The sequence below is a fragment of the Equus asinus genome, chromosome 3 (genome assembly GCF_041296235.1).
Source record: "Equus asinus isolate D_3611 breed Donkey chromosome 3, EquAss-T2T_v2, whole genome shotgun sequence".
Classification (NCBI taxonomy): Eukaryota; Metazoa; Chordata; class Mammalia; order Perissodactyla; family Equidae; genus Equus; species Equus asinus.
The window spans coordinates 92,678,492-92,700,262 of record NC_091792.1 but is presented as its reverse complement, the minus strand read 5'-3'; the positions used below and the strand labels follow the sequence as shown (position 1 = coordinate 92,700,262).

Below are 21,771 nucleotides of genomic sequence, written 5' to 3'. Positions count from 1 at the left end.
TTTTTTTTCTTTCCTTGAGATGAGAACTTTTAAGATCTACTCTCTTAGCAACTTCCAAATATAACTACAGTATTGTTAACCACAGTGACCATGTCAGGAACTATTCTAAGTGTTTTTCACATATTAATTCATTTAATGGTCCCACTGCCCCTATGAGTAGGTACTATTATTATCCACAATTTATCAGTGACAAAATTGAAGCAGAGTAAATAAAATCAGTATTTACTAATATTTACTATGAGCTTAACTGAGGTTTTTTCCATTTCCTATTTAAATTATTTTGAAGTGATATATTCTATATGAAAGTAATGAAAAACACTGAAATCTCAAAACCTTAATGGTTGAAAAATTAGATTGAAAAATTAGTTTGCCATTACAAATGACCCAGTAGTAAACTTTGTCGTAACTGAATCATTGTTCACATTCTCTATCATTTCCTACAGATAAATTCTTAAAAATAGACATGTTGCTTCAAAGGATGGCTACAATTTGGATGCAGGCTGCTAAACTGTCCATTTCTGATCTACCTACAATATTTGCGCCATATTCTGAGTGTTAACTTGTTAAGAAATTTGCCAATTTGACGAATGAAGATATTAGCTCACTGTTTTAGTTTATCTTTCTTTTACTAATATGATTTGAACCATTCATAAATTATGGGCTATTTGTATTTCTCCTATGAACTTTTTTCTATGACTTTTTCTTATTTATTTGTAAGAACTCTTCCATATATTTAGAGTATTAGCCATTTGTCATATATATATTTCAACCTTTTCTCTATTTTATACTGTGCTTTTAAATTTTATTCACCCCTTATGGATTTTTATATAATCAAATCAATCCTTTTTTAATGATTTCTACATTAAGTGCTATGCTTGAAATGGGAATTATTTAATATTCCATAAATATTTACTTCAGGTATTTTTTCTAGTACTTTTATGGTTTTATGTTTCACACTTAAATCTTTATTTCCATCTGGAAGTTTTTGATACTGAGTAGACAGATATCTTCTTTTTAACATAGTAGTTAGCCAGTTTTCCCAGCACTTTACATTAAATAATCAATGAGTACAAGTTAAAGGATAGTAGTGTTTTAGCAATTTTCCTGTAGCATTTTGATTATATAATACATTTATAGTCATGTCTCACTATTTGGGAATTATTTTTAACTTAAGAACTTCTAAAGGAAAATGCCTGAAGAGTGTTACAATGTATAAATGGTTCTGCTTATAAATGCACCTCACCCAACTTTTTTCCACTAATATAAACAATATCATTTATTTCAACAAATACAAGATGGTGATTTCTGGTGGTTATACTATATTTAATTTTTCAAAGAATTCACAAGGCAGGACTTAGATTCTGTTGAGACTCAAGTTGTAACCTAAGACTAAAGCAGGAAGCTTGGCATGTTTTCAAATATACTTCAGCCTTAAAATGGGATCTGAAATCTGATATTGAACTTTTTAAAAACAGCCTAAAAATATCCTTTTTTGACTGTCTGTGCATGCATGTTTGGACATGTCTATGCAAATATTTGTAAATCTTGAAAGAAGACATAAACCTGCTCAATTACTTGCCAATACTATTACATAATAGTAATATAAAATAGGGTTCTACAATTTCCAGATAAACATTATTTTAACACTGTCTTCTCATCTAAGCCATAGAAATCAATGGTTTGCAAGTTATTTTCATGTGGTTTGTAAGAAGGCTCTGTCTCTGTATAACGCTATTTTAATTTCTTGATTCAAATAAACCAAAATGTGGATATTTAATAAATATATACACACAATCATACCTCTATGTAGCCTTTTAGAATAAACACCCAATTAACTTTGAGACACATGTATGAAATAGGAACATCAAAAAATTTAGCTTTTGGGGCTGGCCCTGTGGCCGAGTGGTTAAGTTCGCGCGCTCTGCTGCAGGCAGCCCAGTGTTTCGTTGGTTCGAATCCTGGGCGCGGCATGGCACTGCTCATCGAACCACGCTGAGGCAGCGTCCCACATGCCACAACTAGAAGGACCCACAACGAAGAAGATACAACTATGTACCGGGGGGCTTTGGGAAGAAAAAGGAAAAAATAAAATCTTTAAAAAAAAAAAAAATTTAGCTTTTTACGCATTAATTCTCCTTTGATACTATATAGTCTCATATTTATGAAAGTTTATTTCTACATTTTTATTCTCTGGTACGTAAAAATAATTATTACCAAAAACATTTCATCAGAAATTTAGAAATAAAAGAAATCAAAGTCTAAAGACTAGGTGTTTTAAAATTGGGTGAAAAATATACAAACTACAAAATATTAGATATTACTATACAACTGACTACTACATAAACACTAACTATGTTTTTGATAATAGTGAATCTTCTAATTTACATTCCTTTTTATTAGATCTGTGAATATATGAATAAATAAAAATACTCAGAAAAAAACATGCCAAGCTTAAACTGAAGTAGTAAAAAATGCAGAATATCAACATCAATAAAATGATCCCTTATCAAAATACAAAGATTGAAATACAAACCACTTCTCAAAACCTTGAGTAATTTTCCATAGATTAGCCAATAGGGATCAAAATAAAATGAAAGAAAGGCTTTAGACTGGTAAAGCACTTCACTCTCAACACGGGATGTAGGAACAGGAGGGGCACAGAGGGAAGTCACGCATCTTCAACTTTTACTGCTGATGCCACATTTAGGTCCAGCCAGAAAAACTATATGATGAACTAAGTAGAACTCTGAAAACAATAAATGATCTTCTGCTGAATTATGAGGTAAAATGAACTAAAAATGACATAAAAAAATTAACTAAACAAAGAACATTAAAAATTCCATCAACCATCAGTTCTGACTTACAAAATGAACCCATCTATTTCTTCCATTAAAGACCACTTACTTTCCGAGTTTTCTTTTTTCCTCCTGACTGAAATACATAGTCAGTGTGTAAAACCAAGAAAGCACAGAAAAATAAAAGGGAAAAAACCTTACTCACAATTCAGCAAATGCTGTCAATCTATTGGTATATTTCCTTCTAACTTTTTTTCTGTGCATTTTGAAACATAACTGAGATTGTCCTAAACCTCACCATCTCTTCCTAAGTTTCTGAACGCTTTTGTAACTTTCATGCTTATTGGCTGTATGCTCTTCTGCACAGCGGATGGAACGCACAGTTTATTCAACCACTGTGATATCAGCTTTAGATAACTTTTCCATATTTTAAATACAAACAGTATCTTAGAGCAGAAAGTTTTTCAGCATTCCAGAATATTTCCTTGAGATAAAATATGAAAAGCAGAATTAGTGAAATCAAAAAAAGCATTTTATAGCTCTGGACACACACTGTCAAACTGGCCCTGAAAAACAGTGAGCCCATTTCTATCCACCAGTAGTATTTGAGAACACTCTTCATCAAAATTCCAAAAGCAATAAATACGTTTTAAATATTCAATATGTTAATAAGTGAACAATTTTTTAATTCATTTAATTTTTACTTCTTAGCTATTTTTAATACTTTTTAAAAATCTGGCTAAAAAAATTGGCTACTCTGTGAACTCTTATGAACTAGTTGTTCTTACATAGGTTCACTTCATTTCTAAGTATTAACTGTATAATCCAATAACAGAAATTATTTAAAAATCATTTACAAACACAGCTGAAAAAATTTTTAAATCATTAAAAACTAAAGTATATTAGATTGAAATGTTTATAATTATGCCACTTAGTAACTCAAGCTAAGTGTTTGAGAACTATACTGAAATAAAAGTGCAGAAGACACACAATGGAACAGAAATAAAGACTGGAGGGGAAAAACGCATATACACAAGTTTCCGTTTATGTACATTTATAAACTGTATTCTAATTTCTCAGTTTAATCCCTTGTAATTTTGCCCTTTTAACTCAGTAAGCTACTCTTTTCAATAATCTACCAATTTTAATCAGTTTGTGAGGACAAAAAGTGTTTTACTGCCAAGGTCAAGAAGGGGTTAAATGTATAAGACTCAAGATAATGTCTTGGCTTGTAGTGAATTACCACATCACAATGTCTAGCCAGATTCACTGTTATACAATCTTAACTAATCATACATTTGTTTTAAAAACCCTGCACAATGGAAACAATAACTTAGCATTTTGGGGGGCAAATAAACAAGGATCTAGGGATAAAATATTTAAATACCCCCTCTTCTGAGCAACATTAAAAAAATCAAAATATTGACTTACTAGTTGAATGGAAGAAAATAAAGGTGATCATTTTCTTAGATTTCTTAACATAGAATGCTTAAGTGTTAAATACAGGACCACTTTGTCCTTTATCATTTCTCTTTTATTAGATTATGTCTGCTTTCCAGTGAGGAGTTAACTGTTACATTTTATAAGGATAATAATTTTATCATTTCTACCTCTGGGAAGTATAATATTATAATGTAGTTCACATATTTCGTTCCCCTGCAATCTTTCAGAGCACTTACTTTCACCTGGTCAGCTGGAAGTTTTGACAGCAAATAATTATAACACTTAGAGTCTCGAAAATATTTATTAGATTCCTATAAATATTTGTTTTTAAAAAAAATCACAGGAACATGCACTTCCAAAAAAAAAGAGCCAAATAATATGAATAAACTTATTCAGTGGCGGCATTGACAGGTGATGTAAGGGGTGTGCACCTCTAATAACCTCTATTAACTTCTTCAAGTAAAATTAACTATGATCTTTAATAAAGACAGTGACATCTGCTGAAACTGCATAAAGCATGAATAACAGCATCTTTGTAAACGCTACTCTTGCTGCTCTATAACGTATAATCTAAGCATTATTAGTGGTATGCAACACCCCTTCAAGACAATTCCCCCCTGCCCTTTCCCCAACCAAATTGTTGCCCTTAAGCAGCTTCTCGCACATATAATTTTAGAGCTGCTACTGGATATAGTCTAAAAATATTTTCACTAATGAATAAACATTATAGTACACAGACAAGTTTTACCACTCCCTGAAATGATCTCAACATAATACAGTCATGCGTCACTTAACAACGGGGATACGTTCTGAAAAATGTGTCGTTAGGCAATTTTGTTGTGTGACTATCATAGTGCACTTACACAAACTTAGATGGTACAGCCTACTACACACATAGGATATATGGGACCACCACCGTATATGTGGTCTGTCGTTGACTGAAATGCTGTTGTGCAGCACATGGCTGTACATAATCTGCCATGTGAAACCAATCGCCTTTCCAATAACCTCTCAGACATAATCAACAGATCCTCTCCTTTGCTTCCATAAACATTCACAAAAAAGGCAATCATTAAATTATATTATAGTTAGCTGTGTATGTGCTTATCTCTGGCTAAACTTTAAATTCCCTCAAGGCAAGTACAGTATATTATGCAAATTTATTTATACTCTCCATGTACTAGAGGTAAACCTTAGTAAATATTTGCTAAATGAATTAATTTGCTGTTTCTAATATAGGTGCTCACTTTGGAATTTAAAAATGGGGTCGTGGTCTTATACATGAAAAATGAAACAAATTTTGATAATTACCTTTCTAAAATCTTTGTGCTAAAAGCAATAATGATCAAAGGAAACACACCAAGAAAAGGAGATGAATTTATATCAAAGAATCATCCTCAAGGTTATATGAATATAAAAAGTGAAGTTTATATTGATTAGAATGTTATAAATTATCCATAATCCTATTTGGTTTAGTTGTGCTGTGACAGCTAAATTCTGAAAGTTGAAGAAACGCTCAATTAAAATTGAGAAACAAATCCAATAGCAGACATGCTGAAAGATTAAGATGTAATTCTTCCTAACGAATAGGAACACAATATACCATAGCAGAATTATCTGATACCATTGGAACGACAATCATAGTATACATAATGATCCTAATAAGTGATATTTATTGATTATTTATTATGTACCAAGACTGTCATAGGACTTCACATGCATCAATTCACTTATTGCTCACAAAAACATAATTTACCCTTGTACTTTTATAGTTGAGGAAATAAAACTGCAAGTCCCTTCAAACTAGTGTGATTTCTCGTTCCTAAATGACCTGTATCCCTGTTTCAAACACAGTATTTTTAGTCTTCCACCAGATTCCTCTAAAGCTTTCATTTCAACCTATTGCTGAAGCTACTCAATAAACAAAGGAAACTTACAAGTTTAGTTATCACTTGCCCTGAGACGGCTGTATCCTTATTTTTCACTTAAGAAAGTTTACATGCAGCAGCTTGTAAAAATTATTCTAAAATCAAATTATAAAATTTATAAAAATCAATAATATTCTATTCCTTTTCCATGCAGACACTGATAGGCTGAATTGGTAATTGATTAAGTTCAAACAATCTATTTTGCATTTTTTAGTTTTGCCACAGCCAGTGTGGGTCACTGAATTTCACACTAGGGCTGAAAATTAGAATAATGGCATGAGAGTAAATATAGCATACCATACAGATCAAAGAGTTTAAGTGTTCCTTCATTAAAATATATACACGGCTAAATTTCACACAGAGCTGGTAGAATTATCTAATGGTTTTCTTCTTAATATCTTAGGACCTAGAAATATGTAAGGACACCAAGAGTATAAGTAAAGAGAATATAGGTCATTTATTTACAGTGTAACACTATACTCCTGGACATTCCAGGCCTGAAACTCAAAGTTTATGCTTTCAGTTTCTGGACTTTTACTGAGTGTCCCTGATCTGAATCTCCACGTATGCCCTCATTCTCCATGACTGTGAGCTCTAAGAACCTGTCTGATTAGGAGCATAAAGCAAAATCTAAGAGATCCAAAAGTGGCAAATCTCATGTGGAAAATACTGCATGGATGCATATGAATCACCAAAAATTTTAACATTACACTGAGAGATAAGAATAAGAAGAAAGTACTCTAAACAAGTAATGAAAAACAACTAGAACACAGGCTCTTCCATACTACTTTATCACTTTTCCAATTTTATTAAAATTGTCTTTTGTAGCAGAACAGCATGGTCTTACAGACCACAGACTTACGAAAGACTTTTCACCCAAGTCTAAACAGACTCTACTTCACTATCAGGTATAGATCAACAATTTCACTTAACAGGTGGCACTCTTGAAGTGGAGATTAAATTACCAGAACAGGAGCAGACAGTGAAACACCAGTGCAGCCAGGGAAGCAACCAGGAATTCCTGACTTCTCACCAATGCAAGAGTAAGAGAATCCATCACGGCTTTTAAATCCACAAGTTAAAAGCTTATCTGCCAACAGCAATTTATTAATTTCGCTAATAATAACTACTTGGTTTTAGGGTTCCAAATTCTCAGAAGTTAAATTAACTAAGAAACAATGAGTATCAATATTTAATTAGCATAACAGTTTAATCTTATACTAATCTCCCTTTATTTACCCTCCCTTGTGCCCCTTCCCTTTCAATAAAAGAGGACTGAGACTAAAATCATTCTGACTATAACAAATAACTACAGCACCAAAAATTGCCTTATGTGGTTACAGAAACCCTCATTTTCACAACACACTGATGAGGTTGATAAAAGTAAAAAAAGACAGTCTCACCTTTAGTGTGACATCACAGAGTTCTCCATTTTCATAAAACCGCAGAAGTGAACTGTGAAAATCTCTCCAAGCTTCATTTGCTTCAAAGATAAAGGAGTCTTCTCCAGCACCATCACTAACTGAAGATTTGTTCTTCACTTGTTGCTGCTGTTGCTTTTTCCCCTTTGTGAAGTGATTCCTGGCTTGTTTTGCATTCATAGATTCTGAAGCCATTTGCAACACTCTTCTTTTAATACAGCTCTCTTCTCGAACATCCCATTTATTCTTTTGTAAAGGGTGGGGAGAAGGCAGAAGGTGGATGGAGCCCACTAAACTTCAGACATTTTTCAAAACCCACGCAAGTGCCTTTGTCCAGTTTGCTGAAATTAAAAAATCAACAACAAAACACACACAGAAACAAACCAAAAGAAAAAAAAGCTATCATGAGTAATTATAGTTTACCAATATTATATATGTAAAATGACCATATAAATCATTCTTGCACAAAGAACAAGGAACTTTGCAGTTTTTATGCTAAATGTCACATAAGTTACCTCAGCCAATTATTTTATATTGGTGAAGGAACTCCTTTAAAATGTAATCTGAAAACTCTGGGAAGATGGCAGAGCAGGAAGCACCAGGAATCTGTCTCCCTGCCTGGACAACACTTGCACCAGCAGAATCTGTCTGATGTAACCATTTTGGAACTCTGGAATCTGCTGCAGGCTTGAAACTTCCGGGAGAAGACTTGGATGGTAAATTAAGGTTAATTTTGGTCAATTTCAGCTGTTAGGACAGTAGCAGCTGCCCATCCCACACCGCCAGCTATGTGACAAGCAGCTGGGCACATGCTCCTGGCGCAGCTTGCACACAGTTTGCAGGAGCCACGGTGAGCAAAAGGACCCTGTCCTCCAAATATCAGAGATCTCTGCTCTGACTGCCGACTACCGTTTCTGATCACACAGGTGCAAAGAAGTGGGACGCCACTGTTGTTGCACATCTCCCCACTGTTGCAAGTCCCTCCCTCACTTCACTCTCAGCTGAAGTGACTTCCAGAGGATTTAAAAGGCTGGTGCCCTTTACCTCCTTCATTTTTTGCTTTTTCCCCTTTGGAGAGCGAGTCATTAAAGACCAAGACATTAAAAAACAACTGCACATACAAGGAAAATTAAAGTGACTGTGCAAGCCCGGGGAAAGGCTCAGGAAAGACCAGAGAAGACCTTAAGTTTACACCTCAGGCTGATCTTCAGCATAGAAACAGCCTACAACAATCAAATTAAAACAAAAACAATAACAAACAACAGGATACCTTAAGAAGAGGGAGAATCTGATTTCCAGAGTTACCATATTACTAGATTCAAATGTCCAATGTTCAACAAAGAGATCACAAGGCATACAAAGAAACAGAAAAGTATGGCCCATTCAAGGGAAAAAATAAGAGAAACTGTCCCTGAAAAGAACTAATGCAATTTATACTAGATAAAGACTTTAAAACATCTGTCTTAAAGGTGCTCAAAGAACTAAAGGAAGACGTGGAGAAAGTCATCTGCGTGAACAAAATGGAACTATCAATAAAGAAAGAGCAAACCTAAAAAGGAACCAAAAGCAGATCCTTGAACTGAAAAGGACAATAACTGAAATGGAAGAGTCACTAGACGGGTTGCCCGGTGGCGCAGCGGTTAAGTTCACATGTTCTGTTTCTCGGGGGCCCAGGGTTCGCTGGTTCAGATCCTGGGTGTAGACATGGCACCACTTGGCACGCCATGCTGTGGCAGGTGTCCCACATATAAAGTAGAGGAAGATGGGCATAGATGTTAGCTCAGGGCCAGGCTTCCTCAGCAAAAAGAGGAGGATTGGCAGTAGTTAGCTCAGGGCTAATCTTCCTCAAAAAAAAAAAGATTCACTAGAGGCATTCAAAGGCAGATTTAAGCAGGCAGAAGAAAGAGTTGGTAAACTTGAAGACAGGACAATGGAAATTATTGAGGCTGAGGAGCAGAAAGAAAAGACTCAAGAATCACAAACAGAGCCTAAGGAACCTGTGAGACATCACTGAATAGACCAACACATGCATTGTGGGGTATCCTAAAAGGATGAGGCAGAGAGAGCATTTGAAGAAATAATGGCTGAAAACTTCCCAAATATGATGAAAAGACATGAACATAAACATGCAAGAAGCACCAAGAAAGATAAACTCAAAGAGACCCCACATTGAGACATTATAATCAAACTTTCAAAAGCCAAAGATAAAGAGAGAATCATAAACAAAAGCTGAGGGAGTTCGTGACCAGTAGACCTGGCCTGCAGGAAATACTCAATGAAGTCCTACAAGGTGAAATGAAAGAACACTAGACAGTAACTCAAAGCCATATGGAGAAATAAAGATCTCAGTAATAGTAAATACGCAGGTACAAAAGTTAGCATTATTGTACAAAAGCTGGTATGATTGTAACAATGGTTTGTAACTGCACTTTGTTTTCTACATGATTTAAAAGACTAATACATTTAAAGAATAGTTATTAATGTAAAAGATAGTATTTCTGTAACTTTGGTTTGTAACACCAAATCTTGTTTTCTACATAATTTAAAGGAATAATTTAAAATAATAAGTAAAAAATAAAAATTTAAAATAAAAAATTTAAAATAATAATTTAAAGGAATTTTTAGTTTATGTTTTTGGGCACATAATATATAAAGATGTAATTCTGTGACACGAACCACTGAAAGGAGTGAGATGGTGCCATAAAGGACCAGAGTTTTTGTCTGTTATTGATGTTAAGATTAGAATGTTATAACTGTAGGACATTAAATGTAATCCCCATGATAGCCACAAAGAAAATATACACAAAGGGAAATAAGAAAGGAATTTAAGCATTTCACTACAAAAAAACCAACTAATCACAAAAGATGACAACACTGCAGGAAATAAGGGTCAATAAAGCTAAAAGGCATACAGAAAACAAATAGCACAATGACATAAGTAAGTCCTTCCTTATCAGTAATTACTTTCAATGTAAATGGATTAAACTCTCCAATCAAAAGACAGAGATGGGGGCCGGCCCCGTGGCCGAGTGGTTAAGTTTGCACTTTGCTTCGGTGGCCCAGGGTTTTGCCAGTTCGAATCCTGGGCGTGGACATGGCACCACTCATTAAGCCACGCTGAGGTGGCGTCCCACATGCCACAATTAGAAGGAACCACAACTAAAAATACACAACTATGTACTGGGGGGCTTTGGGAGAAAAAGGAAAAATAAAATCTTAAAAAAAAAAAGAGATGGCAGAATGAATAAAAATACATGACCCAACTATATGCTGTCTACAAGAGACTCAACTGAGATCCAAAAAGACAAACAGGTTGAAATGGAAAGAATGGAAAAAAATATAGCATGCAAATAGTAACCAATAGAGAGTAGAAATGGCTATACGAATATCTGACAAAATTAGACTGTAAATTAAAAAATGTCACGAGACAAAGAAGGATATTATATATTAATAAAAGGTCAATAAATCTTTTCCTGGCAGCTCGTCTGCAGAAGGAGCAGTATGTCCACGGAAGGCCCTCAGGGAGCCTCTGAAGAGGAGCAAAAGGAAATGGAAGATAAAGTTACTAGTCCAGAGAAAGCTGAAGAAGCAAAATCAAAAGCAAGGTATTCTCATCTGGGACAAAAGCCTGGAGGTTCAGATTTCTTAGGGAAACGACTGCAGAAAGGGCAAATATAATTCAATTCTGGGGATCACAACACGGCTAAAGCAAAAATGAAGAACAAGCAAGTTCCCACTGCAGCCTGGATGAGACAGAGGTCACTGGTGACCACATTCCCACTCTACAGGGCCTTCCTCAACAGAAATCATCCCATGTTGCTAGCAAGCTGGCTGGCTGATTAAAAGAACTGAGCCACGGGAACGGCCGCGTGGCTGAGTGGTTGAGTTCACATGCTCCGCTTCGGCAGCCCAGGGTTTTACCAGTTCGGATCCTGGGGCAGACATGGTACTGCTCATCAGGCTGTGCTGAGGTGGCGTCCCACATAGCATAACCGGAAGGACTTACACCTAGAATATACAACTATGTACTGGGCGGCTCTGCGGAGAAGAAGAAAAAAACAAAAGAAGATTGGCAACAGATGTTAGCTCAGGTGCCAATCTTTCAAAAAAAAAAAAAAGATCTGAACTTCATGAATTTTCTAATTCCCATTATTTCTCCTTAATATGTTACTTCTCTGCTTTTTATTTCCTTTTATTCACTAAAGTCATTTGAGAGTGACAGCTTTGCAGGTACTGGTAGTGTGGCCGTTATTGTCAGGGAACATACATGTGTAGAATTTTTGATTAGTTTAACAGTGCGCTGATGAAAAGAACATGTTAGAGCAACATAATCTACTTGATAATAAATATATATTATCTAATTCCTAGTGTAGGACTGGTTCGAACAAATAACAAGCAAGTTTTACAATTTTAATGTTTTGGCTCTCTTTAATTCATCTTAATTATAGCTTTGTATGTTACTCTTAATATAACCTCTATTGTATTGATTTCTTCTGTATTTTACTTTTGGATTTTCTAAAACAGAAGTTTAAGACCACAAGTTGGAAGAAAGGTCACATATTTTTTGTGTGTGAGGAAGATTGGCCCTGAGCTAACATTTGTGCCAATCTTCCTCTATTTTGTATGTGGTGTGCCACCACAGCATGGTTTGATGAGCGGTGTGTAGGTCTATGCCTGGGATCTGAACCCGTGAACCCCAGGCTGCCAAAGCAGAGTGCACGAACTTAACCACTATGCCACCGGGCTGGCTGAGTATTATAACGGTTATAACGGCAGGCATCTAGTGATAACTTATTTTTAAATATCTTTAAATAAGTTTAAATAAATATCTTTTAATAAGTTTTAAAACACCTTATTTTTAAACTTTACTAGGTTTAAATACATAAAATAAAAAACTATTGGGGCTGGCCCCGTGGCCGAGTGGTTAAATTCGCGCGCTCCGCTGCAGGCGGCCCAGTGTTTCGTTGGTTCGAATCCTGGGTGCGGACATGGCACTGCTCATCAAGCCACGTTGAGGCAGCGTCCCACATGCCACAACTAGAAGAACCCATAATGAAGAATACACAACTATGTACCGGGGGGGCTTTGGGGAGAAAAAGGAAAAAAAAAAAAAAAAAAGAAAAACATGTCATAGGCAATAGCCATGAAAGAATAAATGGACTTCATCAAAAAAAATTAAAAAAAATAAAAAATAAAAGATAAAAAAATAAAAAACTATCACATACCTTTTTCCCTTATTCAATCTACTCTAGCTTCTGTCTGGTAAAAGACTATTTATTATTGTTGTGACAAACTATTTCTTTTGTCAGAGGATTGCTCTATGAAAAGGATATTAATAAATATTCATTTTTATACTTGTCACCAGATTTGGGCAAGACACAACAGCTCAAAAACTTTCTATACCAAATTCTCTTAAAACAGTCTATTTAAAGAATGCAGTGTCCTCAACTTTTTAAAAAAAATCTAGGGGCCGGCCTGGCGACACAGCAGTTAAGTTCACACGTTCTGCTTTGGTGGCCCGGGGTTTGCCAGTTCAGATCCTGGGTATGGACCTATGTACCACCTGTCAAGCCATGCTGCAGCAGGCATCCCACATATGGAAGATGGGCACAGATGTTGCTCAGGGCCAGTCTTCCTCAGCAAAAAAAAAAAAAAAAAAAAAAAAGAGGATGATTGACAGCTGATGTTAGCTCAGGGCTAATCTCCCCACCACCCCAAATCTACTATATATAATAGAACAGAAAACAGAAGCAGGAAAAGAATATTTACCCTAAGACATTTCACTCTAAGGAAGTTGGCAGCCTTTGGGACTTATACAGACTATATACTAATACCAAGTGAAAGCATAACTCAGCCTAAACTCTAACCCAGAATTTTTAAAAAATGTATCTAAGCTTCTGACTCTTAGGGAGAAAAAAATATGATACTCCTTCCCCAAATATATTAAGAGATTAAAAACACTAGAAAAAAAAAGAAAAATGGTCTATGGAAGTCTGTTTCTATCACACTCTGGTATGTTATGACACTGAAGCAAACAGGAAATTGAGACCATTTTTTTGCTCCTCTAAGCGCCAGTAAAATCATGTCAATCAACAAAATGGGAAGTTCTGAAGAAAAAAGTATATCACACAGAAGCAAATAGGTTTTTCTGGTTCAGGGCAGAGAAAATATAACAAAACTAACGTATTTTTACATGTAAACACAACTTACAAAGAATTACAGAAAACAGGACTTAGAGCAACAGCATAGACTTTTACTACTATGTTGTCAGTTTACTTTATTCTCTTTTTTCAAACTTCTTTGTGCTTATAATCTATATCACATTTCAGCATACACTATCAATATGCAATACTAGTATACAGAATACTGTATGAACTCATGTTATACTGGATTATTCTCATAACTAAGGCCTTTGCCAGCAGAGTGGCTTTAATGCTACAGATTAATGAGAAGAGTAGTAAGTCAAGAGAGGAACTCCAATGGCACTGTGACTGAAAGCACCTCTAAAAACACCACTGCTCTACAGTTACTGCTGCAGTCCCCACTACAGGCAGCAACAGTGCTATCAGACTCATTCTTCTTTACAATCACTTTAGTTTATACTCTTTACGATTTAGTTAGATGAAGATTTTCGATGATACAAAATACTACATTTTTTTTTAAAGATTTTATTTTTCCTTTTTCTCCCCAAAGCCCCCTGGTACATAGTTGTATATTCTTCGCTGTGGGTCCTTCTAGTTGTGGTATGTGGGATGCCGCCTCAGCGTGGCTTGATGAGTGGTGCCACGTCCGCGCCCAGGATTCGAACCAACGAAGCATTGGGCTGCCTGCAGTGGAGCGCATGAACATAACCACTCGGCCACGGGGCCAGCCCTTACTCATCTTTTAAGACTCAGCTCAGGTTCATTTGCTCCAAAGGGTCGTCCCTGAAAATCTCCCTTATTCACAGCCTGGACTGAGTGCACATCCTCTGTGCTTCCATACAATTTGATCACATCTTTTCCACTGCACTTATCATAAGGTTGATTACACCATCCTCAACTTAAAATTTAGTCAAATTTACAACACTTGGAATAACTGCATATTTACCACACAAGCCCCCAATATTTAGGCACCTGCTCCTCACTCCTATCACTCCCAGGTTGAGCACAACACAGAGTAAATAGACGAACTAAAAATGTTTTGAGAACAAATGAACAGATATTTTATGAACACTAGAGATTATTTTTCTACTATTATACAAAGCAACATATACTTAAATTATTTTAATTAAAATAACACTGCATTCTGGATATGTTATTTTAATCACAATCACATGTAAATATTTTAACATAATTTCAATTTTTGAATAATTTTATTTCAAAGGTGTATGTTTCTGGAAGTGTCTTTTTTTTTTTTTAAAGATTTTTTTTATTTTTTCCTTTTTCTCCCCAAAGCCCCCCAGTACATAGTTGTGCATTCTTCGTTGTGGGTTCCTCTAGTTGTGGCATGTGGGACGCTGCCTCAGCGTGGTCTGACGAGCAGTGCCATGTCCGCGCCCAGGATTCGAACCGACGAAACACTGGGCCGCCTGCAGCGGAGCGCGCGAACTTAACCACTCGGCCACGGGGCCAGCCCCTTGAAGTCTCTTTTTTTAATTTTAAGTCAGAAAAAAATGAAGCTGTACTCATCATTTCCTTATTATTTACAAAAACAAATAATAGAGATTTTAAATTTTAAAATTTCAAATAGTCCAAAAGAAAATATATCGGGCCAATAGTTAAAGAAGAATCTGCTGCTTTGACAAACTGGATTACAGCTTCAATAGTTCCTACTCAGTCAAGGTACACACGACTTCCAATGATTTACTACTGTGACTTAAACAAAAAGGTTTTTCTTAGCATTAGCAAGTATTAGATACAATTGTTAACAAAGTCTGCTTGTTAAATATTAATGTCATTTCCAGGGTCTATAAACAACATTTTCACTGCACGGGGAATACTCTCTAAGATGTGTCCACTTGGGGGTCTGTTTTATTAAGAAGGCATTTTATCGCTTCACGACCATAATCATTTCCTTGTCTGAACCGGAGCACTTAATCTATTACGCTCATCATCATCTGAAAGGCTAGTACAAAGTATTAAAAAATAAGGACTTGAATTTTACCTACATATGTGAACGATATGCATGAAATCTCTTAGGAGGGGCCTCTGTTACTAATTATGTTTATTTGACAATGTCACAGAAGTCACAGGGTTGTACTTAAGATAACAAAGGATAATTATTTGAATATAAAGCCTACCAAAAAATAAATTTACCAGTAATTTGTTTCCAAGTGTGAAAACTGAGATATTTCCTACTTCATATGTGAAACAAAACAAAAAACTGAATAATAATTCTTTCTTACTTCAGGGAGCGGGTCAGGCACAGTCCCTCTGAGCAGAGCACACTGATCTTTTATTGGATTCCGGAGAAAGTGTGGAGTTCAAGGGTTGGTGGACTTTCAGTGTCTCGGGAGCACGGTTAGTGGAAGGGCTGCCATTGACTAGTTGGCTTGCAAAATCCTATTGCCTATTCAAGGCAAGTTGCTGATTAATTAGAATGCCTTAAAACCAATTCTAAAGAACTGTCATTTATTGAGCAAGCAGGTTTAAAACTGGTTCTGGTGAACCATGGCTAAACGAGAATTAGTCTTCAAGGAGTTTGGGAACTTCCTTTTATGTTTATAAGGCAAGTACCTAAGCCAACATTCATGCATATGCTAAGGATATATACTAAGCATATGGTTTTATAACCACATTTCAAGAAATTTCAATAAAAATTAGAAATATCATCAGTGTTAAGGGGAAACACCAGTTGCCTTATCTTAATTTAGTCAACCGGTCAATCAGTAATCACATGTTATATTGCAGGTTCTGGAAACTGAAAGACAAATATGAAAAGCAACAACCAAGTGCTTTATAGAAGTGCTATTCAAACTGGGTCTGGTCCACAAAATTTTTTCACAGCTCTGCAATGAGGTAAGTACAAAAATGGAGTGTTTAGAAACTCTTATAGCAAAGTTATATTTGACAGAGTAATTTTATGTTTGTTGAATCTAACAAAAAATAGAGGGTTGTATTTTGTGTGTCCTTTTTTTTCATTTCATTTTCCTAGTAAATCATTTTTATTGTCTTTTACGAAAATACTGGTTCACAGATTAGTCTGTCAGCACAGACAGTCTGAGAAGCACCACTTGGGGACTCAAGAAAGGCAGACATCCACAACAGAAGAGGCCATGTTATGTTTTGCTACTAAGATACAAGCAAAAGGAATGTGTATCACACACCAAGCAAGTAAACACCTGCATCAATATTTGAACGTGGTGTTGGTGGCTTAAGAAAAAATCCCGCAGAAGATGATACAGCACACTTAAGAAACGCTGCATCAGCGATCCTCTAGATGAACCGGGAAATCATACTGCACGGAAAAACAAATGACGAAGATAAAAACTGCTTCACCCTAAACGTGAAGAAATTTAGGAACACCTTAACCAATCTCTCTCTTGCATTTTCCTTTTAAAAAGAATGTGTGCACAAGGGTAATCTAATTTTTTCTACTTATCTAGAATAAGTCCCCCCAAAAAGATGAATAAGACATGACATAATTCCTACCATCAAGGAGCCTGAATCATCTAGATGAGACATAAACAGATAATAAGAATGTGGTAAAGGCAACAGGAGAGAGATGCTAGATATTACGGGAGAACCTAAACTAGCCTGGGGGATCAAGAAGGCTCCCCACTGAATGTGGTAGCTCGCAGGTACTCCAAGTTCCCGTTCCACTCTATTCAACTATAACCAAATTTCACATGTTACTTCCTAAATTTCTCTCATGCTGTTGGCCTTGCTTCTCCTGCCACACACACCACTTTAGTCACAGGCCCCATCATCTCACAGCTATTATTATCACCTCAATGCTTAAAAACTTCCATGGATAATCTACCAGTAAGTAGAAAAAATCAGACGCAAACAGTATGGTCTCTATTTTGTAAAAAGGTGCATGTGGTAGGTTTCCAACTGCAAGATCGGTGCCAACTGCAACTGCTGTTTTGCAGTCAATTAATGAAATGATTCCAAAAGCCTCTATTTATTACAGAGAAATTTGTAGAGGAAAATAAGGAAACATAAGTTGAAAGTGGGCCACAGAACTTTAAGGCATGGGTCATATAAAGCATATTCCCAAAGTGCTTCAAATTCTAAGAAGGAAAGAGAAATGACTAAACATTTACTGTCATGATAGCTAGCATGGCTGTTTTAACTAGGTTAAATATTCTTATATGCTGTAAACATTTTATAATACTTTAAAGTCCCTCATATAATGATTATATGGTACACACTGATTTTACAGGACTTAAAAATAGAGAGCATGGTGCGGCAGAATAACAGTGAGCCTGGTATCAAGAAAATCGGATTTTAACTCACTGCAATACTGGAAAGTTACTGTAGGGGAGGAGGACATTTCCTCCCCCCAAATGGGGGTTCGTCTGGCCGGAGAACGAATTAAATTCACATAAGACAGAACAGCAAGAGAAAATTAAACAAAGCTTTATGAGGAACCATGGCCCGGGGCCTTTCTTCCCGAAGGAAGAAAGGGCACCGAAGAAGTGGGGTGCACATAGTGGTTATATACCCCCAAATAGGGTGTTTCACATGCGATTGAAATGTCCCTCCAACAATAGTCACAAGATTGCCCTGTCGGCACAGCGCTTGATGGACACAGCAGGTAATGGTCTGCTGTCTCAGTGGGCGTAGCAGGAGGCAAGTGGATTGTCTGGAGCTGGGCGGTCACAGGTGAGCGCAGCAATCAGTTCCTAGCCTAAGGAAAGATGCTTAATCCTTAAGGAATGCCAACGTTGGGAGGGGGAGGGAAGTCAGTTACAGGAGGTTACCAGACAAGCACAATAAAATGCAGTTTTAAGTCCTTGCCTTTGGTATTGATTAAGAGTTTCTAGAGAGAAGGTCATCTTCTTTCTTCTTCCTGGTACAGAGAGGGAGGCACCTTTTACAGATAGAGATTTACCTTACAAATGTAAAAGCGTCTTAACAAAGGGCAAGTTCCACTCCTCAGAGCCTTCTTCCCTGTCCCAGTTTATCAAAAGCAATCAGCCTCAAATAATCCTGATGCCAAAGAGACACATCTTGGGGTGGCCAATCCCAGGTCCCCACACGACCTAAATCTCCAAGTCTCAGTTTCTTCATTTATAAAAGGGTTGGCCTAGTCAGAGGTCAGCAATCTTTTTCTGTAAAGGGCCACAGAGCAGACAGTTTATGTTTGTGGGCCATCCAGACTGTCACGACGACTCAACCATGCCACTGTAGTACAAAAGCAGCCAAAGACAATACATAAAAGAACGAGTGTGGTTGTGTTCCAATAACACGTTATTCACAAAGCTGGCAGCAAGCTGAGTTTGGCCTACGCAAGATCCTAGTTGCAGGTAATCACTTGTGTACTTCTAGTTCTAAACGAGGAAAGTACTTTTCTACGTAAAATTACTTAAGCTGCTGCCTTGCTTTTTAGAGAAATCTGTTAGCCATATCTAACACTAGGCACATAAACCAGTGGTTAACAGCAGACTTTAGAGCCAGACAATTTTAGGATTCCCTATTAGCTGTGTAGCCTTGGGCAAGTCACTTAAAATCACTCTGAGCCTCAGATTTCCTGTAAGCTTGTTGTGAGGTTAAAAGTAGTAATATATGTAAATTACTTAGCTCTGTAACTAGTACACAGCAAGCACACAATTAATGGACATTACTACTTTCATAAATTATGTGATCCTGAGTCCTTGGTCAGGAACACAATCTTCCAATCAATGCTTTTCCAGTAAAGAAATAAAATATGCTTTATAATGATCCACATTTGGATGCATTTTTCACTATAGCAAAAGATGAGGACTGGCTATATTACCCTATGTCTTCCTTTTTTTTTTTTATGACAACAGTCAGCATTTGTTGAGTGTTATGTACTTATTAGCTGTACGAGCTTGCATAAGTTATATAACCTTTCATTAGCCTCAGTTTCTTCATCTGTAAAAATGAGGAAAATAACTGTACCAACTTCATAGGATTGCTATAAGGATTAAATAAATTAATAAAATTGTCTGGCATATAAGCTATGTTAAGTAATTGCTATTATTATTTGAGTTAGATACTTCACATTTATTCATTTAAATCCTCAGGACAACCCAAAAAGGTAGCATTCTTATATTTACAGATGTGGATAATGAGGCTCAGAGAAGTTGAGAAACCTAAGCAAAGTCACACCGCTATTAAGTGGCAACAGCCAGGACCCAACATAGGCTTGCCTGACTACAAAGCCAAAACTCCTAACACTTGGCCAAAGACGGCATTAACTATATCTTCATATGGGAGTGTAACTATATCTTTGTACAGTATGTATAAATTACTCTATGAGAACTAAAATACGGGTATTAATATCCTCCCCATACAGAAAACGTTTTTGACTTTTTTTAAAGCTCAAGAGTAAGAGAATACACATTAAATCACTAATCTTCTTAAAATGATAGTGTTCCCACAGGAAAAATTTTTGCTGAAATGATTCCTGTTTTCCATATCCAATTAACTCAAACTTTCATTATTAAACTAAAAAAGGAATCCTCTGCATTAAAATAACTAAAGATGCAGCACAGTGACTTATCTTTCACACGTAAAGTACTATGCAAATGCTGGCATTCATCTTTATTGATCTTTGAGATCTATTTTTATAAACAGAAAATCTAGGGAGCCAAACACAGTTCCGTTACTTTATTCTACAAATCCTCAAGTATTGATTTAGAACCTTGAACTGTGAAAAGCATTCAGATTTCAAACGAAAATACCAAAATCAAAGGGAAAAAGAAAAAAAATTCTCAAAGAATAAGACAAAAAGACATTACTCTGCTGGACAGATTCATTCAGAAGGTGGTACAGCATCACTGATCCACCTCACACCTTTCAGACCTTGTGGCTGCTACTGGTAACTGACCCAGAAACAGAAGCTGGCTTCACACTGTAAAGCCTTATAGCCCAGCAACCTAGCACTAACAAGGAAAATACAGCTTGCTTCCAAACTCTATTACAAGAATGAACTCAAACTTAGAACTCTAACTTAATCCTGAAATTCCCAAAATGCAAATAAGATTAATTTTCAATGTTATAAATTAAAATTACAAATTATAATCGAATCTACATAAATTGATTGTAAATTCCATGTTCCTTCCAAACCAGCAACACTGAAAGTCAAAATGATCATCAATTAAGATTTAACATAACTTTACACTCTGCGCTATACAAGAAGAAATATTACACAACAACAAATATACTACGTAAACATCATCATCTAGTTTGGGAGATAAAATACTTAATTTTCTTTAGCATTTGGTGTTTTGTTGAGAAAACAAAAAATACATCCGAATTTTAGAATAAACAAATCAAACTACATTTCAGCATTTCAAAATAATATTCTAGCATGCTGGATTGCATTAGGGGCCATTCTTTGCCGTGCATCCTATTGCCCATCAAGGTGGGGGGTGGGGGGGGACAGTATCTGCCTAAGGATAATGGACCAATCAGCAGTATTGGAGATGAGAAGCAGGACTGTTATTCGTATGAACATTTTATACCATAAATATCAACCTCTAGTTCTGGCTGAAAGAAAACCAGGTACTCACAGTCTTTTGTAAAAAAAACTAATTTTAAAAATAATCTGCAAAATATCTAGTAAAGAAACCTGCCTAGACAACTGAAGCTAATGGTTCTTAGAACCTTCGGGGGAAAGGTGGTCATGTACGACTTTTGAACATCTGTTGAAAGCTGTGGGTCTTCTCCCCAGAAAAGTACAGATAGACACAAGAGTTCACAGACTCCTGGCAGGCCATTTGTGGGTACCGCCACAGATCCAAGTTAAGAACCAGGGAGATGAAGTAGAAATTTTCCAAAAGTCCCTTTGACCCTCTTCTGTAATTTTACCTCTGACTCACAAGAACTGACTAAATTATTCATAATCAGACAATGAACCCTCTTGTACAGGAAACTCTTTAAAACAAGCGATTGATAGTATTTACATAAGCAGTATTCACCAGAAAATAAATTACACTGGCAGCATTTTAAAATACAGCACGTGACTAGTGATATCGATGAATATTATAGTGCATTATAGTTTACAAAA

The 21,771-nt window shown here is 36.1% G+C and overlaps 1 protein-coding gene and 1 pseudogene across 1 annotated transcript in view; one reads left to right on the top strand and one right to left on the bottom strand.

The window, feature by feature from the left end:
* KLHL8 (kelch like family member 8) overlaps window positions 1-21,771 on the bottom strand; it is a 48,369-nt gene that overhangs the window by 23,434 nt on the left and 3,164 nt on the right. The window contains exon 2 of the mRNA XM_044766296.2: window positions 7,570-7,928. Coding sequence (XP_044622231.1) covers window positions 7,570-7,782 — 213 coding nt within the window. The 5' untranslated portion in view covers window positions 7,783-7,928. The remainder of the gene's footprint in view (window positions 1-7,569; window positions 7,929-21,771) is intronic.
* Window positions 10,958-11,558, top strand: LOC106828879 (cAMP-regulated phosphoprotein 19 pseudogene; annotated as a pseudogene).